Raw genomic sequence first — 24732 nt, forward strand, 5'->3', positions numbered from 1 at the left:
TAGTGCCATTATTAGCAACTTCACCATTCCTTTCAGTGCTGCAGCACAAAGTGAAGCATTGTGCCGGGAGAGCACCGGGAAAGGTGCAGGAGATCCGGATCCCACGGATCCCTCCCGAGGGAGGATCAGCCCTGCTCTGCTCTGCCTGCCTCTGACGCAGCTTTTCTCCCATTGTCTGGGCAGTTTTCTGCCAGGGACACGCGGAACAGCTCCCAGGTTTTGGGGCTGGGTGGGTTCAGGCAGGGCGAGGAAAACATCCAGGGGGGAAGCGGAACTCCAGCCTGGGGGGCAAGGAATGGCTGCAGGGGTGATGCCACACTGGTGCCAAGGTGGGGATGGGTCACAGGGTGGGTTCTGTCATCTCAGAGGGCTTTTCCAACCTCCGTGATCCTGGGATTTTGTGCTTTGAAACAAATTCCACCTGGAATCGGGAGGGTCAGCGCCGACCGCCCACGGGAAATGGGGCAGCTCAAACCCAACCTGCTCCACAGAAACCAAACAGAGAGGCCCCCCCAGTCCCACACTCTCCAGTGGTTTGGAGAACTGGGAGCCCCAAGGAAGGCACAGCTGCCCTGGGGGAGCCCAGCTCAGTGCTGGGACAGCCCCGGGGTGCTGGGGATGGGGCTGTGCCCAGCTGGAAGCCGAGGCTGTGCAGGGAGAGGGAAGGAAGGAGGCAAGGAAGGAGCAGGGCTGTGCTCACGCTCTCGTGGGACACAATTCAAGAAGCAGCCAGCACAATCCAAGCTGAACAGCAGGAAGAGTATCCTGGTGGGAAGAGCAAAATATCGCAGCCGACTGCTGGGGGAAGGTGTGGGGCGTCTGTGGTGGGAAGTTTTCAGCACAAATTACAGGGAAGCCATCAGGAATAGTTTAGGCAGAGCTGAGCTTGTCTTGGTGGAAGGAAGAGATGAGATAATTGTGTGGAGATCCTTCCAGCTTCCATCTCCTGGGCCAGGGGGGGAACAGCTCCTTTCCCTGCGTGGGGAATGGGCTCTTCATCCATGGCAAGGCTGGACAGAAGGGTCTGAGGTGGGTTCAGGGAGGTGGGATGGAGGTGGGATGGGTCTAGTGATGGAGCAGAAGGACATGGGAAGTGCCTTAGGATTCATGCCCAAGGTGGAAGTGCTCAAAATCCACATGGATGTGGCACCTGGGGACATGGTCAGTGTTGGGGAATGGCTGGACTGGATGGACTCTGAGGGCTTTTCCATTCTAACCATTCCATGGTTCTCATGCAGGATGGGCACCAGTCAGGACCCCCTGTGACACCACCAGTCACAGACTCTGCTTTGGAGCTGTGACACCGAACTCAAGCACCTTCCTGAAGCCTGGGGAGATGTTGGACACACTGGGGGTGACTGGTTGGACTGGAGCCTCCTCTGCAGGTCTCCTCCTGGCTGACTTTAATCAGGAAGGGATTAAAATCTGCTCCAGAGCCTCAGGAGCTCCAAGGGGTGCATCTGCACCAAGGAAAAATGTACAGGAAATTGGGAAAGCTGCTCAGAAATCCATCAGGAGGAACCTACTCCTCCCACCTGGAAATCAGATGGAGAAGAACAGGGAGATGGTGGTGGGTTACAGGTACCAAGGCAACATTAAATCCCAACCTTGCTGTGCACAAGCCTTTGACTCCCTTGCTGGTGTTATTTGTTGGAAAGCGTCATTTCACTCATTTTGGGGTTTTGCTGTTCCAGCTGTCCCAAATCCTGGACCTGCTCAGCCAGATGGCCAGGGAATTGTGACAGATGTGGAGACCACAGCTCCTGCTCAAGATTTTGGTGTCTCAGCTGCCAAGACGACCCCAGTCATGGTCATGGCCATGCTGGGAACCCTCCTGTGAAGGAGCAGCTGCCTTGGAGGGTGCTCTGAGGAGCAGGCTGGGCCTGCACTGATGGGACCTGTCCCACACAGGGCACTTGGTCCCTTCAAACCAATGCCCACCATGGCACTGGGGTTGAATCGTGTCCATCCTCCTCCTCCCAGCGCTGTCTGTGCCAGGGCAAAGGAGGGATCCTCTTCCTGGCTTTGGGATGATGGCACTGGGGTGTTACCAGGGAAGGGCCTTCACCAATGAATCCAGCAGAATTCCAGGAGGGACAGAAGCTCCCAGCAGCACTGAGGGACCCAGGGTGGGAAGCGCCACTCCCAGACAGTGCTACAGGGGGGTTGTTTGGGCAAACCCCAGCATCTGGGGCTGATGGTTGCACTGACAGCTTGGAACCCAACATGGGAGCTCTCCAATGAGGCTGTGGGAGAAGCAGGGATTCCTTCAGCACCCTGTGAGGCCACTGGAAGCTTTGCCATAGATCCAGGGAGATCCTCAGCAGGGACACCACCAGGAGGCACCTCCCAGCTCACCCAGAAACGTGGCTGGGATGAACCACGGCCCACCCCAGCCCCTGGGAGCAGGTGAAACCCAAGGATGCTCCTTTCCCTCTGGCAGACAGCCAAGAGCAGGAGAGGAAAACGGGGGAAAACCCCACAAAACTCAGTGCCCTGAGCCTTATTGAGCACCTGTTCATGGACCAGCAGTGCTCAGGTATCTTGGGCAGGACGGCAGCAATGCCAGCAGCAGGGTGAAACCCATCCCTCCCTCCCCGGGAACAAAGCTGGGAATCGCCTCCCCGCGTACCCACAGCTCTCCAGCTCTCTTCCCCCCATCCCTTGCCGTGCAGTGGGAGCCTCTCTCCTCTCATCAGCTCAGACAAGGCTAATTGGGGTGATAAAGAACTGGCTGGGAGTGCTGGCGTGGGCTGGAGGAACAAATGGTGCGGTGGTCACAGCTGGTGCTGCGGAGCCGGCGCGGGAGCGGGCGCGGGGGGCTCGGGGCGCTGCACGGGGGGCTCCCGGGGGGCTCCGTGTGTTTTGCATGGCTGCTGACACGGGTGTAGCGTGCAGGCACGGCCGGTGCGGCAGCAGCAGGCAGGAAGCAGATGCTTTTTGTTTGGGGTTGATACTCATTTCTATCCCAGCTCGGGAAAAGGTGTAGAAAGGAATGTGCTCCGGAGAGTGCGGGGAGAGAGATAGGTCTAGGCTGGCTGCCAGGGATCCTGGAACGATATGGAAGGCAGCTAGGGGAGACAGGAGCAGATGGATTTGGCATACAGCTCATCACTCAGCCAAAAAAAAAAAAAAAAAGAAAAAAAAAGAAAAGGAAAAAAAAAAAAAAAAAGATGGGGGGAGAAAAGGGAGAAAGCAGCCAAATTTGGGAGGGGGAGGGTCAGGGGGACTGGCGGATGCTGCTCCGGGCTGGGGGAAGGGAGGGCCAGCATGGCCGCTGTGGCTGCTGCTGCCAGTGGGGACAGGTGCTGGAGGCTCCTTGGGGGCCTGGGAAGGGTCTCCAGGCCCTCCAGCAGCTCTGGGCCATCTCCTCCCAGGCCTTTGGTCACCAGGGCAGAGCCCAGGGCAGGGCCGGGCACTCTGAGCCTTCAGGAGGCTCAGCCAGGGGTAGGAAGGGCTGTGGCACTATGGAATCATGGAATGCCTGGGGTGGGAAAGGAGCCCAGGGATCACAAAGCCCAACCATGCCCAGCACTGCCAGGGCCACCACTGACCGTGTCCCCAAGTGCCACAGCCACAGGGCTGTGAAACCCCCCCCCAGGGATGGGGACTCCAAACCTCCCTGGGCACTTGTAAGGCCTGACCCCCCTTTCCATGGGGAAATTCCTGCTGGTGCCCACTCTGAGGTGGTTCCCCCTCTTCTCGTCCCTGTTCCCCTCCTGGCAGGAGCTGTGCAGAGCCACAAGGGCCCCCTGAGCCTCCTTTGCTCCAGGCTGAGCCCCTGCCCAGCTCCCTCAGGGATTCTGCAGCCCCTGCCCAGCTCCCTCAGGGATTCTGCAGCCCCTGCCCAGCTCCCTCAGGGATTCTGCAGCCCCTGCCCAGCTCCCTCAGGGATTCTGCAGCCCCTGCCCGGCTCCCTCAGGGATTCTGCAGCCCCTGCCCGGCTCCCTCAGGGATTCTGCAGCCCCTGCCCGGCTCCCTCAGGGATTCTGCAGCCCCTGCCCAGCTCCCTCAGGGATTTTCCAGCCCTTCCCAGCTCTGTTCCCTGCCCTGGCCATGCTCCAGCCCCTTTTTTGTCATGAGAGCCCCACCCATTTTCATTCCCAGTCAAATGGGACCTTCTCAGTGATCCAGGAGTGCTGATAAATGATGGGAAAATGTCTCTGTGAGTCCTTCCTTCCCCAGCTCTCCCAGCCCCTCTGGATGGATCCATCCTGTCCCATGGATTTGTGGGTGTCTCAGCAGCATTTCAGGTCACTGACCAGCTCCCCTTGCATTATGGGGCTTGGAGCACCTGGCCTAGTGGAAAGTGTCCATGGAAAGTGTCACTGTCTATGGAAGGTGTCCCTGGAAGGTGTCCCTGTCCATGGAAGGTGTCCATGGAAATTGTCCCTGTCCATGCAAAGTATCCCTGCACATGGAAGGCATCCTTGACCATGGAAGGTGTACATGGAAGGTGTCCCTGGTCATGGAAGGTGCTCACGGAGGCTGTCCCAGGCCATGGAAAGTGTCCCTGGCCATGGAAGGTGTGCCTGACCATGGAAAGTGTCCATGGAAGGTGTTCCTGATCATGGAAAGTGTTCATGGAAGGTGTCCCTGTCCATGGAAGGTGTCCATGGAAGGTGTCACTGGCCATGGAAAGTGTCCCTGTCCATGGAGGGTGTCCCTGGCCATGGAAGGTGTCCATGGAGGGTGTCCCTGGCCATGGAAGGTGTCCCTGTCCATGCTCTCAGAGGGTGTCCCTGGCCATGGCAGGGGGTGGATGAGATGGGTTTCAGGTCCCATCCCACCCAAACCACTGAAGTGTCCCCATGGATTGATCCCTCAGGAATGAGACAAGGACAGCAGTGCTGGCTAAGGAACCCTCCTGGAATTGCTACAGACCTGCAGCCAACTGAGGGGACCTGAAGGTGAGAGGATTCGGGAAATACTCCAAAAGCTTTTTTATTATATCACAAAAAACATTTTCCAGAGCATCTCCAGCCTCTGGTTCCGGAGCCCAGCAGCTGTGGAGCCCCAAGGCCTCTCTGTGTCCCGCTCTGAACAGCACCAGCCACCCCCAAGGTTGGCATTTTCCTAAATCCAGATTTCCAGCTCTTCATTTATCCATTTGCTGCCCTGAGGAGCTCTCTCCTGACAGACATTTTCCTTCCATGCAAGTGTTCAAAGATTATCAGCTCAGCTTTGTTAAAACCAAAGACAAAACCAATGGTTCTCCTCAGCAAGGCAGATTGTTGCCTGAAATGTTGGTGTTAAAGCTCTTTTCTGACCACTTCCCGATTTCTCTACCCAGTTGAAATCCTGGTGTGCCCCAAACCTGGGCACATTGGTTGAGAGACATTCTCATGACCAAAGTACAAATGAATGATTAATGAATTACTGATATTCCATTCTCTGCCCACATCACCGAGTTGGGGGAAAACAGTTTTGAGAGAAACCTGAATTTTGTGAAGTTTTCCTTCAAATTAATAATAAAAATTGAATTTAAGAGGTGACCAATACAGTTCTCTTCCTTTTAGGTTTCTCTCAAGTCTTTTTGACCCCTGTCTTTGAAAGAAATGTTCCGTTTTCATAATAAAAAAAATGTTGTATTCAGTCAAAATGTTTTTCACTAAACCATGGAAAGTCTCCTGACATCTCAAGATTAGATCCATGGAATCATGGAATGGTTTGGCTTGGAAGGGACCTTAGAAATCCTCTCATTTCCACCCTGTCCTACAGCAGCTGGAGGTGGGTGCTGGTGGCCAAAACCTTCATGGCAAAGGAAAATCTGGAATGGATAAATCACAGGAGCCAAATATCCCAAATTTACTCCTTTTCATTCTTCCAAAGAAGGAAGAAAAGCTGGAAATGCTCTGCCTGTGACAGGACCCATGGTCAGCACTTTTCCACCAGAGCTGAATCCCAGGGCTGCTGCCTCACCCTGGGTTGGGGGAACTAAAAAGCACCAGAACTTGAAATGAAAGTTATCTTTAAACAATAAAAATGGAGGGAACTTGGACTATTTGGCTGTTCTGGAATATTTGGTTGTTTTGGCTTTTGAGAGTTATTAAATTCAGGAGATTTTTTTTTTTTTTGTCCTGGAATATTGGGCTGCTCTGGAATATTTGGCTGCTGTGGTTTTTGAAGGTTTTCCCATTCCAGGAGACTCTTTGTTTGCCAGGGATGCTTTGCAGGGATCTTCCTGCCCTCAGCTGAAATGGGAATAACCAATTGCCCTGAAGCAGAGCAGATTTCAGGATTTTTGGGGCAGCTCTGGGACTGCAACTTCCCCCCCTTCACTGGGTTGGGCAGTGCTGGTTTCATGGTTTGATTTGATGCTTTTAAAGGTTTTTCCAGCCTAAATGATCCTGTGGTTCTGTGGGTTGGAGCTGCTGGGTTAATGGTTGGATTTGATGACCTTAGAAGTCTTTTCCAACCTAATTTCATGATTCTACAATCAAGGGTTGTGCAAACCCAGGGCACCACAGGGAATATTTCTGTGCCTGCTCTGGGGTGCCCTGACCTACAGGGGAGCACTGACTCTGACCCTCATCCATGGAGAAAGTTTCCTGGACTTCAAGATAGACTGGAACCCACAAAAGTGTGCAATAGATTATAGAGAGCAGTGCAGGTGTATCACTGGGTGAGAAATTGAGGTTTGGGGGTTTTTAGTGTGTTGTGGATGGAAGCAAGATGGAGGGCACAGGGTGTTGTCCTGGGTTTCTTCTTCATGCTTCTTCTTCCTGCTTCTCCACGGGTTTGGGTGGCATTTTGTAATTGGGCAGAAAAGTCTGCACTGCAGCTTTTTGGGATCAGTTATTGGGTTAAAAGGGAAAATAATCCAGGTGTCAGCTCTTCATTGGATAGTTTAGTCTTAAAAGACCTTGTACCAAGAGATTGGGGCCATTTTGTGCCTTCTAATGAAAAGCTGCTGAACTCACAGCAGTGAGACTGTTTCACTGCTAAGAAATAACAAACACCTGAGTCTGAACATGAACTCCTGTCTCAAGTGCCTTCAATGCAGACCCAGAGAAACCCACGACTGGGACCCCCACAAAGGGGGGGAGTTTTAAAAGTTTTTTAAACTTCTGGGGAACTACCACAGCACAGCTTCTCTGAGGAAAAATACTCAGCAAAGACCTCAACATCAAATCAGGTGGGAAGAAGGGAAATGTGGATTTGGGGAAAGAAAAGGAAGGGAAATTTGGGAATGTGGATTTGTGGCTGGAGCAGGGAACTGCCCTGGCCCAGGGTGTCTCTGCAATGAGTGATGATAACAGCCATGATAACAGAGCACAGGTGGGATCCCAGCCCACACCTGGGGGAGCTGACCCCGCTCCCTGCATGTCCCAGCCTGTCCTGGAGCAGCAGCTCCTGAGCTCCAGCCCCGTGGTCATTCCCAATCCATCCCCAGGAGCTCTCCTGCTCCCACTGCCCCACCTCAGGGACCCTGCTGGGGCCTCAGGGTGACATCAGGGACACCTGGCAGGCACCAGGAGCTTCCTCTTGGTCTTGCTGTTTGAAATCTGATGGTTTCTGAGCCTTTCTTTGGGGTTCTTGGGGGGTCTGGTTAATGCTGAGCTCTCAGAGCCTCAGCACTTCTGGCTTTATAAAAATTGGAAGCTGAACCCCCAGCATGGCACCAGCTCCAGGTCACTGCAGAGTTGGGAGTTTGGGTCTTCTGGGAAAGCACAGAGCTGCCCACAGCACCAGCAACCTCAGCTGCTCAGACAAAACCACCAAACCCCCCCCAAATAAAAGCTTTGAGACCTTAAGATTTCAAAAAGGTCAGAAAATCTTCCAGAGAGAGGAGAGACCCAAGGCCTCTGTGGGAGCTGAACCTTCTCCCCTCTGCTCTGGAGGTTTGCTCAGAGTGGGAGATCCAGAAACCTCAGCTGCTCAAACAAAACCACCAAATCCCCCCACATAAAGGCTTTGAGACCCTAAGATTTCAAATAGCAAGGTCAGAAAAACTTCCCTGAGTGTCTTCCCAAGAGAGGAGACACTCTGTGTCACCTTTTAAGTCTGTTTTTCAGGCCACTTTAAGGCCTCTGTGGGAGCTGAACCTTCTCCCCTCTGCTCCGGAGGTTTGCTCAGGGTGGGAGGGGTGGGATGGGGTAAACCTGGGATTACCACAATAAATTCATTTCCACAGCAGCTCCAGAAAGGTCTCAGGCTGGCACAGGAGCAGCTGTGTGGTGACCTCAGGGCTCGTGTCCTTCCTCAGGACAGGGCTGAAGGAACTTCTCCCTGGCTTCCTGGGAGAACCTTCACATTCCAGGATGCAGATTTTTGGGGTTTTTGGAACATCCAAGCCAGTGGATTGGAGGAAAAATCACCAGCCCACCCCAAATATGGCCTTGAGAACTCCCAAAATTGCAGAGTTTGGTTATGATTCCTGATCCTTGCTGGAATGGAAAGCATCTACACAGACACTAGAGTTTCTCCTTTCTTGGAAGGAAAAAAAAAAATCCTACTTTTGAATGTGGACATTACTAAAAAGTTTCCATTTGGATGAAAATGAGCTCTTAGGTCCATTCCAGCAGGAATTCCTCAAGCAGCTCTGCCAAGGAAGAAGGAATTTGTTGCTCTTTGCTGAAGACATCGACCCCAGAATTCTCCTGCTGTTCAGGAGGAAGAGCACGATGGAAGAGCAGGATTTAGGTTTTAGGATTTCCCTTGGTGCTTTAGAGAAGCTGAGCAAATTCCTCAGGATCCCAACCTCCAGCACATTTCCTTCTCTCACAGACCACTAGCCTCACTAGGAACAGGAAATTCAAAAAGCAATTACAGATAATTACATATGTGAGATGTGATTAATAAGGCATCCTCAGCCCTAAGCAGGCAAGTCTGGACAGCTGATCCCCTTCCTTTGCATCCTGCACCTCTTGGGGTGCTCAGAGCTGCTCCAGATGAGCCAAAACGACTCCAAATACACCAAAAAGGACAAATCCAACCCTGTGTGACAAGAGAGGGGCAAGGCAGGAGACGGGCAGGGAAGATCTGGGGGTGCACCAGGTAAAGAGGCCTCTGACCAAGAATGATGATATTAAAGGGTTTTTTCTGATTTAATGATTCCTGTGTGGGGCCAGGAGTCAGAGTCTTCATTCTTCATTCTTCATTTTTCATTCTTCGTGATCATTCCTCATTCCAGCTCAGGGTATTCCATAATTCCCAGCAATCATGGAATACCCTGAGCTGGAATGGGGAATGATCCATGGCCAGGGGGGTCAGGCTGGGCTGGCAGAGGAGGGGCAGGGATTTGGTTTTCAGGCCCAGAATAAAGCAGCAAAGCCAAGGAGCCAGGGGAGGGCTCAGGAATGGCCAAGGCAGGGCAGGAATCCTGGGGAGGAGCCCCTCTGTTTACAGTAGGTGCTGCTGAAAGGTGTCCCGAAGAAAGACAGCAATTAACAGGCCAGCAAAAAAAATGGCTTCTTTCCACAAAGAGCCTTTTAAGTCTGTTTTTCGGGCCACTTTAAGGGTTAATGTTTAGCTGTTTATCCGGACTTGTCGGATGTCAGCTCTTTCTTTTGACTCCTAATGGCTTATAGCCATCAGGAGGTGAAGCCTCCTCAAAAGAGCTGGTGTCAGGAATGTTTTTTTATGCCCACCAGCACCCACACACCTGCAGCGGCCTGTGCTTGCAGGGGGATAGTTTACATACTTGAACCTGTCTCCCAGGGCCAGGGGTATAAACATGAAACCAGATCCCGTCTGACAGCCCTGGGCGCTGCAGAGGGTCCCTGCTCCCACAGCCACCCCCTGGCCACAAAGCACAGCTCGGGTCAGGCCCTGCTGCCCAGCTCTGCTGCTCCACCTGGGCGTTTTAGGGCCCTGGAGAATGTTCAGCACCTTTGAGTGGGGGAAACAAAGGAGCACTGCCAGGAGCAGCCATCAAAAACCAGCTGGGTCACAAATCAAAGGCTGCGGGACAGGCAGGGGAGGGAGAACAAAGGCACAGCCCCCAAAGCCATCAGGGCTCTGCTCACTGCTGACCTTCCCTGGCCCCGAGGTGTCACCGAGACCAATAATCACCCAAACAGGCGGAGCAGGTGGAAATGGAACCACCCTGAAGTGGTCCTAAGCAGTGGTGGTGGAGCTCCTGAAGGCCAGAGCCTTCTCCTTCCCCTTTTCTCCTTCTCCTCTTCTCCTTCTCCTCCTCCTTTTCTCCTTCTCCTTCCCTTCCCCTTGGATATACCCCTGGATCCCTGGCAGTGCCCAAGGCCAGGCTGGACAGGGCTTGGAGCAGCCTGGAACAGTGGAAGGTGTCCCTGCCCATGGCAGGTGGTGGAACATGATGAGTTTTAAGGTGGGTCCAACCCAAACCATTCCATGATTCCAGGATTTTAGAGAAGCATTTGCTCCCAGAAGAAGTGACCGAGGTCTCCCAGCTCCAGAGCAGGGAAATACTTTGATTTTGAGATTTTGAGAAAGAAGTGGGGGTGGAAAGCCCCATGGAAATGGAAGATGTCATGGTCCAGAAATGTCTTTGCTTTGCCAAAGTGGCTCCTTCTCTCCTGGCCAAGAGGAGTTTCAGCTGAGACTGAAAAATCCAAAGGGCACTGCAGGGAGGAGCTTCCAAATGAGTTCAGGAAATGGGGGTGGCCCTGGGACAAGGCAAGTGCTGCCTCTGTGGCATCACCACCATGGATCTGCAGCTGGAATCCCACCAGGTGGAGCAGGCAGAAGGGAATTACCAGGACACAACATCTCCTCCATCCCACAAGGAGAACCTGAGGGAGCATCATCACACGGCGGGAATGAGGAGTTGCCATGCAAAAAGCAGAACCTGGGGGTTCTCCTGACTGGAATGTCCCAGCAATGGAATGTTTGGGCTGCGGGGTCTCTGCAGGAGCACCAGACTCTGACCCAAAGCCCTCCCTGGATCAGCAGCTCAGGACAAAGCACCACTGCAGCCACTTGGGCTTGGCTATGTCTCCTAGCCACAGCTGTCACTGCTTGGGCCTGACTTCATTCCCTCTCTGACACAATGAAAAGCCAGTTCTTCATTCTCAATCACTGTAGTTCTTTGCTTATTCTGAATTCTGTGTTTTCCTTGCTCTTGTCAAAAAAATCTTCCTGCATATTGAGCAAAGAGTACTTTTAATAGTGTTCTCAAGACTCTGCCTATGGAGGAGTAGAAAACATGCTGTGGTGTTTCTTCTGTGCAGGCAGATGAGGAGCTGCTTTACTTAGAAAGCAAAAAGGGGAACTCCTTGCTCCTTGCACTTTACCTTGACTTTTGCTGTACAGTCTTCTAGACCTGACATTTGATACTGTAAAGTACAATAGCACAAATAGTACTGTAAAGTACAAGGGCAGGACAGGACTAAGCCTGGCTTAGGGAATCCCTTCACCCAGGAATGCTCTGGACTGTCTCAGGGAGGTCTGGAGCACCTGAACCCGCCTCTGTCCTTGCCTTGAATGCACCTGAGCTCCCCAAAAAGCTCTGCTGTCACACTGACCTGGGGTTTATCCCATGGAGGGTGGCCTGACCTTGCAAGCTCTAAAGCAAACCCAGCTCCAGGTCTCCTTGTGTGGGTGGAGATGATGCCAGACTCAGAGAAACTCCAGGTGGGAGCAGGAGCTGGGGCAGATCCCTGCAGCCAGGAGCCAGGTGTGGTTCCATCAGAACTGGGGGTGACAGATGTGCCCTTCACCTGTGACTGAAAAGCCTGAGGAGATCTTTGCCCTCCGATGCTCACCTGAGGCCTGTCCTGGAGCAGGGACACCTGACTCTCCTCAGCAGGGGATTCTGGTCCTCTGGTGTCAAAACTCAGCTGAGATAAATCCCATCAGCCTTGAGGGACCCCAGGAAAAACCATCACAGCACAACTTCTGAGCACTGATGGATGGACAGATGAGTCTTCAACTAATTACAGTTAGTGCTGGGCACAAGCTGAATAATTTCTAAAGGCATGTGCACCCTTTGACAATCTAAACTTATTCTCTGTCTCCTAATTTGTTGCATATGTATTAAGTTTTGGTTAGGTTTATGCATATTTATTTCTTATTAGTCTTTGTGCCAAGAGCTCTTTGGTTGTCTGCCCATCTCCTGCACCTTTGGTTTTGGTTTAGTGCAAACTTGACATCCAGAGCCATCAGCTCCCTCCTAGAAGATGAGATTACCAGGCATGCCACACTCCAGAATCGTGCAGCCATAGATTTCCTCCTGCTGCTGCATGGACACGAGTGCCAGGAATTTGAAGGACTGTGCTGCATGAACCTAACATCAAAAGCACCCAACGTCCATGCAACTGTCTGAGAAATGAAAAGTCTGATGGGACGAGTCAAGCAGGAATCCAAGGACTGGTTCAGCAGATTGTTCAAGGACTGGGGACTCTCAGGGTGGTGGACCTCTATAATTAGGACAATTTTGTTGTTTTTTGTTGTTCTTTTCCTAGTCATGTTAGCATTCAGGATTCTACGTCGCATACTTTTAAAGGTTATCAACGGTTTGGTCTCCAGTACTGCAGAAGTCAACCGCTCAGAGTTTGTGGGACTAAAGCAAATTGGCAGGCCCACAAACCATGAGTGGTGGACAAATTCATCAGCAGCAGCAGAAATAGTCCGACACATTTCCTTTTAATTTTAGTTAACAGAAAATGTGGAGGTGTTGTATTGCACTAAATAGTTTATTTAGTAGTTGTTCTGCACTGGGTAACGGGAATTCTGTACTGAGTGTGGTATGTCATGTAGATTATTCCCCCTTCCTCACCACATGGTTTCTCCCCATGCACTCCTTTCTACACACCTGGTGGTCTGCCCCATGGATAGCCCTCACCTCACCCCTCCCCAATGGCATCCCATTGGCCATGGTCCTCTTTCCCCGCCCCCTTTCCCCTGGGGTTTAAAACCCCACTGCAGGTAAAGGTTCGGCCTCTTTTGCCACCTGGGTGGTCACTGTGGCCAGCAGTGTCCCATCACAAGCCAATGAACAGGATACTCATCCCCACATGCTGGAAGAGCACTCCTCGTCATTTGCCTTCAGTCCATGCAGGTCTGTGTGGGCCTGGGTTCCAGCTAGCTGGACTGGACCCATACAAAGCCCAGAGAACCACGGATTACTGCAGTTTAGTTCTTGTTTCAAGGTTTAAGGAGCCTTTCTTATCTTCTTCTAGCTTGGAAGTTCACGTTCCTTTCACCTTGTTTGAGGCAGTTTTGTGTGCTACAGGCTTTTGTGAGCACAGGATTTTGTGAGCACAGGACTATATGAACACAGCAAATTAACGAAACAATTCAAAGCAGCACACTTCACTTAAATCTGAAATAGATTTCCAACTTCATTCCTAACCCCATATCTCAGCACCTGCAGTGGGCCAGGCAGGGAATCCACAGGAACCAGGAACACCAGGATGGCACAGCCTGTGTCCATCCATTGGGGAAAACTCTTCCCACCCTAAGGGAGCCTTCATCTGTTGGGAACTTCCCTGGCAGCAGGACCCTCCAGGATCAGCTGAAAAACACAAACTGCTCCAGGGAGGATGGGGACAATCCACCAGCCATGGCCAGTGCTCCAGGCTGTGCTCAGATCCTGGAAGTCCAGATGGAGTTTAGGACTTCCCTACACCATTATTTCCTATCAAAGATGGGCTGAGAGCTTCCACTGGAGTTCTGTGCAACCTCTGGGGCCTGCTGTCCCCAAATGTCACCTCTTCTCCTGTCACCTCACCCTGCCAGGGGCAGCATGATGCTCTGGGAGGGTCTCTCATTCTCCAGCCTCTGACAGGAACGTGTCCATCCTCACTGAGGAACTCCAGGAACCTCATTAAGCACCTCCACCCTTCATCTGAAGGCTGGAAAGGAGCTCAACACATTCCCAAATACCTCAGATTTTCCCTCAAGTCCTACTTGAACCATGCCAGTGTTCAACCACTCACTGTCATGTAAATCTTGGGGGTTCTGCTCAAATCAATCATTTCATGGGCATTAAAGAAGCCCCCTGGGATCACCTCTTCATTTGAGGTTCACATGGAGAACAAAGATACTCTTGCCTTTGTCAACAAGGGAAAGGCAAGGAGAAGGCAGGAGATAAACCAGAAAATAAGGCAGAAGATAAACCAGAAGATAAGGCAGGAGATAAACCAGAAGATAAGGGAGAAGATAAACCAGAAGATAAGATAAACTAGAAGACAGAAGATAAACTAGAAGATAAGGAGATAAACCAGAAAACAAGACAGAAGATAAAGCAGAAGATAAGACAGAAGATAAGCTGGGTCAGCACTCAGGAGAGGAACCTCAGATGAACCTCGTGGTGCTCCTGGAGCAGGAGGGAGCCATCTCTGAGGCACAGCTTGAATCCTCTGCAGTCTTTGGGAGACACTTCCCACTGAGCTCCCAGCCTCCTGCCAGCCCTCCAGGACCTCGTGGCACTTCTTTGCTGAGAGGAGCTCCTTCCAAGCCCAGCCTCCATCCCAAGGGCTCCCAGACTCCCAGGAAACCGTTCCCCAGCCCCAGAAGCAAAGCAGAACTTCTCACTTCTCAAACATTTTTCCCCATGGCAGCTGGCAAATCCCTTCCCTGGCTTCTGATCCAAGTTGGACAAAATTACTGCAGAGAATCCCTCCTGCTCCCCTCCCCCCCGTGCAAAGCAATCCCAAGGGAGGGATGGTTCCATGGGGACCCCCTGCTGGATTGCATCTGATTTCCCTCCTAAGTATGGAATGGGGAAGCGTCTCGAGGGCTATGGCTGTGACCTCCATACAGCTCTTTTGTCAAGTGCCATTTCATTAAAAAATCAGCCTTTTAACTGTGGACACATTTCAACCTCACCAAATCTGCTAATTATTGACAGTTGGTGAAGAGGAGATTTCACTTGTTCCTCCTGTTAAACTGCATCTAATTAGTAATTACTGGTTCACTGTCATCTTTACTGCAATAATCCCACTGCACATTGGCTCATTAACCTTTTGCTTTTCTAAAGCAGCCTGCCAACAAGATGAAGGCTAAAACAGATTGGAAAACAATAGCTCAGCCTTGGATTTTAGGCTGTTTATTCCCCTTGTCCTGGAGATCCAAAAGGAAGATTATTTTTAAGGAAAGGCTGAAATCAGCCTCGTTCTGGAAGACACCTCGGTTTGCATTGAGCATCACCCTAAAAATACCCTTTAAACTTCCCCCAGGTGAGGGGCTCAGGTGGTTGAAGGCTGCTCTGCCATTCTCCAGCTCCATTTCTCCCTTTCTCACCTGGGCCTGTCCACCTCTGTCCCCAGGATCCCCGGGGGCAGGGGGTGACAGGAGCTCCTGGTGGATCTGCTGGAGGAACGCTCTGGAGGAGCAGGGCCCACGGGGCAGGGAAGCAACCCCGTGGTTCTTTCTTCTGCTGCTACACTGAATTTCATTTGCACAAGCCCCATTTTCGGTTTGGAGCTGTCACAGCTGTTTCCATTGGCAGTGCATAGCTGAGTAGGAGTTGTCAGTGGGGATGCTGCGGGATTGGGAGAGGGAAGAGATTCCCCGGGGGGCATGGGAGGCAGTTGGAGGTTGTGGGCTAAATGCATTAACTACATGTTTCTCCCAAACTTAACAGCAGTGAATTACTCAATGCATATTGATGGCTTTAGGTACCACAGTTAACACTATCCTGGGATGACAAGAACGTTTCTCAGCAGCTCCAGCGTGAGTATTCCCAAGGATCCATGGTTTCGTGGCTGGAACGAGGGGTTTATTTTTATAATGTTCTCTTTAGAGCCATAATATCCAGAAACAAGCTGTGATTCTGGAGCACCACTGCAGAAATCCAAGTGGAATTTCATCCCTACCAAACCCAGGGCTTGGCTAGGCTGGGTATGGACCCAAAAAAGGCTCGGGGTGTATTAACCTTCCCAGCACGTGGAGGCTGCTCACCTCCAGAATTCCCTTTCCCTGTTTTCAGCCACAGCTGAGCCTGATTTCACTGGAATTGTTGTAACACAGGATTAACTCTGGAGCAGCTACAGCTTGATGGGACAAGGTGGCTGCATTTACCCAGCAAATTCATTAAACCTATTGCAAGGCTTCCGTTCTGCTGGAAAACCAATTGTGAGCTTGAGCCCCGTTAGGAGAGAGGATCAAAGGTGGCCACGCCAACTCCTGGCCCAAAACAAGCCCTCCATGACACATCAGCCTCTGTGTCTGCTCCCTGACTTCCAAAAGGTTCTGAGTGTGAGCAAGGGCAGAACTTGGCTCACTCACAATTCCTGCTGCTCACACCACAGCCCTGTTTTTGGAACAGAGCACATCTCTTACCCCTTGTTGCTGATCTGGTACAACAGCCTGGTCCCGCTGTGCCCATCACCCAGGCCATGGGAAAAGCAAAGTCATTCCCACAGAGATCAGTGCTAAAACACCTCTGAATTCCTCATCCTCAACAGGACAGAATCATGGAATCATTCAGGTTGGAAAAGACTCCAAGGACATCAAGCCCAACCACTGAAGTTCAGGGTCTGGTGATGAGTGCCCAAAAATTCAGAGGTTTTGAGAAACGCTCCCTGCAAGGAGACTTGGATTTCCCATCCAGAAATGGATCCAGAGGGGTTGGTCCAGGTAAAACACTCACTTTGCTCCCTTGAGCATCCCCACAGAAACCTCCAAAGAGATTCTGGAGAATGGGGGGAATGTCCTTTGTAAACACTCACACATTTATGGAAAATGCAAACATAATGGGAAAATAGGCTGGGAGAGCTGGGAATGTTCCCCTGGAGAAGGAAAAATCCAGGGAATCCTAAATGTCCCTGCAGGGGCTCCAGGAGAGCTGCAGAGGGGCTGGGGACAAGGCCTGCAGGGACAGGAGCCAGGGAATGGCTCCCACTGGGAAAGGGGAGATTGGGCTGGGATCTTGGCAAGGAATTCCTGCCTGGGCTGGAATTCCCAGATTTGCTGGGGCTGCCCCTGGATCCCTGGCAGTGCCCAAGGCCAGGTTGGACAGTGGGGCTTGGAGCAGCCTGGGACAGTGGGAGGTGTCCCTGCCATGGCAGGGGTGGCACTGGGTGGGATTTAGGATCCCTCCTGATCCAAACCATCCCAGGATTGTGTGCCTGATCAGCCCTGGCTGCCCCTGGAGCCCTGGCAGTGCCCAAGGCCAGGTTGGACACTGGGGCTGGAGCACCTGGGACAGTGGGAGGTGTCCCTGCCATGGGGTGGCACTGGATGGGATTTAGGATCCCTCCTGATCCAAACCATCCCAGGATTGTGTGCCTGATCAGCCCTGGCTTCCCCTGGAGCCCCTGAGCCCATGGTGTGAGCAGATGTGGGATGCAGCTGTGCAGGGCTCTCATCCCCTGGAGCAGAGCTGGGTGGCAGCAGGCAGAGCCCAGGCAGGCTCTGGAGGGCTCCTCTTCCCTGGCAGGGAGTGTGGGCAGCACACATCATCCTGTCAGGCAGGGCTGATTCATGTTTGCTCCGCTCAGAACAGCTCAGCTGCCTGCACGAGGTCACTCCCCACAGCGCTGTCACTGGTGCTTGCAATCCCAGTGTCCCCAGAGCCAAACCACTCCTGAATTTTCCCTCTGGGTTAGAATTCATTCAGCTCCTAAAATCAATGAGATTTTCCCTGCTGGAGCATCAGGTATTGCGCATCAGGAGAAGTTATGTGAAGTATGTGTTATTTTTAGGAATAAATTTTGCACCAAAAGAATAACAAAGCACTGGGATGCTCTTCCCAGGGAGGTGGTGGAATCACCACCACCAAAAAAGACAGGACATGGCACTTGGTGCTATAGTCTGGTTGAGGTGTTAGGGCACAGGTTGGACTCAATGACCATAGAGGTCTCTTCCAGCCTCGTTATTCTGTGATTCTGTGATTCTGTCACCCAGAAAGCCACAATTCCAGTGGGAGGTGTCCCTGGTCATGGCAGGAAGCAAGAGGGTCCTTGAGGTCCTTCCAAGCAAAACCATTTTAGAATTCTAGGATTTTAGAGGTACAGTGGCAATGTCTCCTTTGGGATAAATGAGGTTGGTGGTACCTGCTGTGGCCTTGCTGCCCTGATTATCCTGAAAGACTTTTTCCTGGAAATTTCCAGGAAAATTGCCCCAGGGAAAGCTTAAACTGGATATGAGGAAGGAATTCTTCCTGGAAAGGGTGGTCAGGCACCCCCAGGGCAGGTCCCCATCCCTGCAGGGATTTCACAGCCCTGTGGCACCTGGGGACAGGGTCAGTGGTGGCCCTGGCAGTGCTGGGGGAACAGTTGGACTCACTGATCTCAGAGGGCTTTTCCAGCCTTAAAACCGCTCAGATTCCCTGGGAAAGGAGCAGAAGGGATGCTGTGTGCCCCAGCCTCCTTCCCACGGGCAGGCTGGACCTGCTCCAGCTCCACCTTGAGCAGGTGTGAGACCTGGCAGTGCTGCTCAGCCTTGCCAAGCCCAGCCTGGGAGCAGAACTGGGGATCAGCGCAGAGCTGAGGGCCTGGAGCTGAGCCTGAGCTCCTGCCAAAAGCACTGCCAGGCTCTGGGGGTGCACAGAGCCCAGGAGAGGCAGGGAAATCACATTGCTCCTGCAACTGGGGCTTGTGCAGCTTCTGACTGCAATGCTGTGTCTGCTCCTGATGGAAGGGCTCCAAAAACGATGTTGACTAATTAGAAAAAGTTTAAGGAAGAGCCATATGAATCATTAAAGCTTCAGCAAACACGTCTTTTAGCAAGAGGCTCCAAGACTGAGATAAATTCAGGTTCTTAGAGAGAAGGGACAGTTTTCTCTCAGCCTGGAGACAGCAAGAAGGACAACAGAGAATTCCCAACGTGTTTGTCAGTCAGCACACAAGTGTACAGCAAGATTCCCTGGCTGGAAGTCATGGATAAACCCATCCAGACTGAAAAAAAAAAAGAATTCATGTGCAGACAGTGATAGAAACTCCTGATCCAGCTGACAGGAAAAGAACCTTGTGAGAGAGCCCTTGTGTTTCTCCCTTAGGAATAGAGACCCAGTCTGGAAATGCACAGATTTACAACCAGCAAAAGCTCCAATCACCAAAATTAAAGACTTAAAATAAACCCACCCGAGCAATTTGATCAGCTAAATTGCTCTGAGTGATTGCATTGGTCATTCCCTGTTTCCTTGGCTGGTTTTCCTTTGTTCACCCCCAGGCTGGGCCTTCCCAGGAGATGAAAAAGCAAAAAGCCCTCAGAGAAGCTCTGGGGAAGAACTTCCCCCTCAAAGGGGTGGTCCAGGCTCTTGGCCTCATGGACAAGGCTTGGATTCAATATTTTAACTCCAAGGAAAGCCCAGTGTGAGGGAGAGGGGCCTTCCCCTGCCTGGTGAAGCTGTGCTGTTGAGGAGAGGAATATTCACAGAATTTTACACAGAATTCTACACAGAACTCACAGAACCACCAGGTTGGAAGAGACCTTCAAGACCACGGAGTCCAACCCAGCCCCAACCCCTCAGCCAAACCCTGGCCCCCAGTGCCACATCCAGGGCTGTCAAACACACCCAGGCATGGGGACTCCTCCACCTCCCTGGGCAGCCATTCCAGAACTTTCTCACCATTTCTGTAAAAACCTTTTCCCTGCTATCCAGCCTGGATTTCCCTTGGCACAGCTCAAGGCTGTGTGCTCTGGTTGTGTCAGTTCCTGCAGACAGAGCCCAGCCCCAGCTGAGCACAGGCACCTTTCAGGAGCTGTGCAGAGTGATGGGGGCACCCCTGAGTCTCCTTTTCTGCAGGCTGAGCACCCCCAGCTCCCTCAGGGGTTCCTCTCAGGGTTTGTGTTCCCAGCCCCTCTCCAGCCCCCTCTGGATGGGCTCAAACATCCCAAAATCCTTCCCAACCTGAGGGGCCAGGGCTGGGCACAGCACTCGAGGTGTGCCCAGTGCAGGGGCAGAAGGAGCTCCCCCAGGAATGGAGGGCCCACAGGAGTGGGCATCCCCCAGGAAGGCAAAGAGGCCGTGGTTTGTCACCCCCTGAGAGCCCCAGACCCCACTGACCTCGGACATCTGCGGGAAGAGGCTGATGGCCAGGGGCAGGGCCAGCCCAAAGGCAGCCAGGCACACGAGGCTCTGCACCGGGAGCAGCATCCGGGGCCGGCACCTCAGCAGCCACGTCCTGCAAGGGAGAGGCTCAGTTAGAGCATTGCAGGGACAGCCAGAGCCAGGTTCTGCAAGGGAAAGGCTCAGTTAGAGCATTCCAGGGACAGCCAGAGCCAGGTTCTGCAAGGGAAAGGCTCAGTTAGAGCATTCCAGGGACAGGGGACAGCCAGAGCCAGGTTCTGCAAGGGAAAGGCTCAGTTAGAGCACTGCAGGGACAGGGGACAGCCAGAGCCAGGTTCTGCAAGGGAAAGGCTCAGTTAGAGCATTGCAGGGACAGGGGACAGCCAGAGCCAGGTTCTGCAAGGGAAAGGCTCAGTTAGAGCATTGCAGGGACAGCCAGAGCCAGGTTCTGCAAGGGAAAGGCTCAGTTAGAGCATTGCAGGGACAGCCAGAGCCAGGTTCTGCAAGGGAAAGGCTGGGTTAGAGCACTGCAGGGACAGCCAGAGCCAGGTTCTGCAAGGGAAAGGCTCAATTAGAATATTGCAGGGACAGGGGACAGCCAGAGCCAGGTTCTGCAAGGGAAAGGCCCAATTAGAGCACTGCAGGGACAGGGGACAGCCAGAGCCAGGTTCTGCAAGGGAGAGGCTCAGTTATAGCACTACAGGGACCGGGGACAGCCAGAGCCACGTTCTGCAAGGGAAAGGCTCAGTTAGAGCATTGCAGGGACAGGGGACTGCCAGAGCCAGGTTCTGCAAGGGAAAGGCTCAGTTAGAGCACCCCAGGGACAGCCAGAGCCAGGTTCTGCAAGGGAAAGGCACAGTTAGAGCATTCCAGGGACAGGGGACAGCCAGAGTCAGGTTCTGCAAGGGAAAGGCTCAGTTAGAGCACCCCAGGGACAGCCAGAGCCAGGTTCTGCAAGGGAAAGGCTCAGTTAGAGCACCCCAGGGACAGCCAGAGCCAGGTTCTGCAAAGGAAAGGCTGAGTTAGAGCATTCCAGGGACAGCCAGAGCCAGGTTCTGCAAGGGAAAGGCCCAATTAGAGCACTGCAGGGACAGGGGACAGCCAGAGCCAGGTTCTGCAAGGGAGAGGCTCAGTTATAGCACTACAGGGACCGGGGACAGCCAGAGCCACGTTCTGCAAGGGAAAGGCTCAGTTAGAGCATTGCAGGGACAGGGGACTGCCAGAGCCAGGTTCTGCAAGGGAAAGGCTCAGTTAGAGCACCCCAGGGACAGCCAGAGCCAGGTTCTGCAAAGGAAAGGCTGAGTTAGAGCATTCCAGGGACAGCCAGAGCCAGGTTCTGCAAAGTAAAGGCTCAGTTAGAGCATTGCAGGGACAGGGGACAGCCAGAGCCAGGTTCTGCAAGGGAAAGGCACAGTTAGAGCACTGTAGGGACAGCCAGAGCCAGGTTCTGCATGGGAAAGGCTGGGTTAGAGCACTCAGGGACAGCCAGAGCCAGGTTCTGCAAGGGAAAGGCTCAGTTAGAATATTGCAGGGACAGCCAGAGGCTGAGGCAGAGATGTGGGACTCCAGGCAGCTCTTCAAAATGGGTTTATTGCAGAGATGTTACAGCAGCCTTGGGTCGTGGGTGACAGAGCCACTCCTAAAGCTGCCAGCTCCAGCCATAGGCAAGCCTGAAGACCTTTTAGTCCTGCTTACACTGCATTTTATATTTTCCTTTGCTGAGCATCTTCACACATAGCAACCAATCAATACCTTTATTATTACCTAGAGCCTATCATAACTTCTATCATTACCATATTATGGTCAATATTCCAATCATATGAGTTACTGTGTTACAGTTTAAGCTTAAAGTTGTTTTTCAGTTTTCTTGCAGTGGAAAATTCTTAGAACTTTTTTCTACTTGCCACATCACTGTGTCTAGTTTGCCTAGTGGTATCTTTCTGCTTTTTAAAGACCTATTTCTGATTGGAAAAAGCATTTTTTGGTTTGTGGTCAACAAATCCTTTGTTCTAGTCATAAAACCCCCTTCCAGCTTGACTTAACCTTTGCTTTCTTAATTGTCCAGTAAATGTCCTGGCTCAGCAATTGGCACTTCAGACATGTCTGGTTCTTCTATATCAAAACTTGCTTCTACCTCTGTTCTGCTCTCAGGTTCTACATCCAGAGATCTTTCTGCCAAGCACACCTATCTGTGAGACTTCCTTGTCCAGCTTCCATCCTTCCCAAAGGGGAGAGCAGGACATCCCTGCATGGACTCTGCTGCTCACCTGGACCTGCTGTGCCCCTCTCCTCACTGGTGTCAGTCCCCTCAGAGAACCATGGGATGGGTTGGCTTGGAAAGAGCCTTAAACATGATCCAAAACTCCTCCTGCTGCCATGGCAGGGACACCTTCCCTGTGCCAGGGTCCTCCCAGCCCTGTCCAACCCTGGGGCACTGCCAGGGGGGAACAGCTTTTCCTCAGCAACTCCAGTTCCACCCACCCCCATGGGTGAGGCAGAGCAGGTGAGCCCAGCACAGGTGACACCTGCAGCAGGCTGGAGCTGATGCCCTGTGAGCAGAAGGAAATCAGGTCCTTGAGAGGCACTGGGAGCTCTGGGAGCTTTGGGAAATGCACAAAGAGCTTCATTAAGGGGACAAAAAAGGCACAGCATTGACAATCCCTTAATTTGTTAAAAGCCCCTCTCCTCACTGGTGTCAGTCCCCTCAGAGAACCATGGGATGGGTTGGCTTGGAAAGAGCCTTAAACATGATCCAAAACTCCTCCTGCTGCCATGGCAGGGACACCTCCCCTGTGCCAGGGTCCTCCCAGCCCTGCCAGTGGGGGACAGCCCTTCCTCAGCAGGTCACCAGCAACCCCAGCTCCACCCACCCCAACAGGTGAGCCCAGCACAGGTGACACCTGCAGCAGGCTGGAGCTGATGCCCCAGGTCCTTGAGAGGCACTGGGAGCTCTGGGAGCTTTGGGAAAGGCACTGGGAAAGGCACAAAGAGCTTCATTAAAGGGGTAATAAAGGCACAACATTGACAATCCCTTAATTTGTTAAAATCCAGCACCTGCAGAGGGGGCAAGGATGTCTGGATATTTCCTGTTCCTGGGGGACGTTTAGGAGTTCAAGATTTGTTAACAGCAAAATGCTGAAGGTACCTGCAAGGTCAGGTTCTGGTAATGACCCAAAAGTGACCCTTTGATGGAATGAACACTGGAAAACTGGGACAACATTTGGCTGGTAGGAGCTGGTATATTAAATATATTCCAGGATAAATATTAACTAAAATATTATAAATACTAATAAATATTATTTATGAATAATATAAATATATTATAAATAATAATAAATTATTATATCATAATATTACAATATCTATTATATATTATAATATATAATTATATAATATATAATTATATAATATTTTATATATTATATATATTATATGTAATAATGTATTATTTATAAATAATATATAAAGATTATAAATAAGAATAAATATTATATTAAGATGATAAATAATATTTAATCTATGCTCTAAATAGTAATTAAATAAATAATATAAATAATAACTGCCTCAGGCAGTTTACCGGTGTTACAGGGGAAAATATCATTTGTGAAGGATTTATTCCAGAGCCATTTACAAAAAGGATCCCTATCATTCAACTGAAAAAAATGGGAATATAAACCAACACCAGGACAGGGAGTTCTGCTGGAATGTTCAGTGTGTATCAGCAATGTGGAGAGGGAGTGGATTTGCTGCTGGGTTATTTTGGACACAGGGAGCAGCTGAAGCTGGGCCAGGGCAGGTTTGGGTTGGATTTTAGGGAAAGGTGGATTTTACTCACCCCCTGAGGGGGGTAAAAACATCCAGGGCTAAAAATCCAGGCTCTCCAGGGAATGGGCATGGTCCTGAGGCTGCCAGAGCCCCAGGAGCCTTTGGACAGCACTCCAGGGATGCCCAGGGTGGGATTTTGGGGATCTGGGCAGGGCCAGGGCTGGATGGATGATAGCTGTGGATCCAGCTCAGGATATTCCATGATCTCCTTCCCCCTGGGGTGGTCACAGGAGCTCTCCTTGGCCAGGGATGCAACAAGAGATGGCACCAAGCCTGAACATCCATCCCAGAGCTGACACCCCTGGGATTAAACCAGTCCCAGCCCAAAGTGCTCCATTGCCCTGCCTTGGCACGGGGCTGCAGCCAGGCTGGACCCAGGTCCCCTCAGCCCCTTGCTGCACCTCCAGTGCTGGCTCTGAGCACTCCTGGGGGATCTGATGAGAAGGAATTCATGCCCTGCTCCTGCCTGAGCCTCCCCAGCCTGCTGAGAGCTGCCTTCATCTGCAGGAGCCTGGGGAGAGCAAGCACCAGGGTTGAACTCCTCCAGCAGCTCAGCTCCTCACTAATAAGCTCTCGAGACAGAGTTGATCCTATCAATTTGTGCTGTGAAAATCAAACTTCTGTTCTCCAATCTTGAGCTGCTCTGTGCTGCACAGAGCATGGCTGCAGCTCAGAGCCTCTCTGAGGAGCCTGCAAGGCTTCGACCAAGGAGGAGAGAGGGGCACCTGTCCAAGGAGGAGAGAGGGTCACCTGTCCAAGGAGGAGAGAGGGTCACCTGTCCTAGCAGGAAAGGTCACCTGTCCAAGGAGGAGAGAGGGTCACCCGTCCAAGGAGGAGAGCAGGGCACCTGTCCCAGTAGGAAAGGTGACCCATCCCAGCAGAGAAGGTGACCTGTCCCAGCAGGACATCAGCTGACCTGCTCCACACCCTGTCACACCTGCCCTCTTCCAGGACTGCCCTGGATAAGCCCTGATCACCCCTGGGTACACAGGGGCAGCTCCTGGGGCTGTGACCATCCCTGGATG

The 24732-nt window shown here is 52.0% G+C and overlaps 1 protein-coding gene across 2 annotated transcripts in view; it reads right to left on the reverse strand.

The window, feature by feature from the left end:
* The window catches only part of SFXN5 (sideroflexin 5), a 122077-nt gene that overhangs the window by 8592 nt on the left and 88753 nt on the right, over positions 1 to 24732 (reverse strand). For both annotated transcript variants that reach the window (XM_054632981.2, XM_077177931.1), the window contains exon 13: positions 19880 to 19997. In XM_054632981.2, coding sequence (XP_054488956.1) covers positions 19880 to 19997 — 118 coding nt within the window. The remainder of the gene's footprint in view (positions 1 to 19879; positions 19998 to 24732) is intronic.

This window comes from Agelaius phoeniceus, chromosome 4, assembly GCF_051311805.1.
Source record: "Agelaius phoeniceus isolate bAgePho1 chromosome 4, bAgePho1.hap1, whole genome shotgun sequence".
Taxonomy (NCBI): domain Eukaryota; kingdom Metazoa; phylum Chordata; class Aves; order Passeriformes; family Icteridae; genus Agelaius; species Agelaius phoeniceus.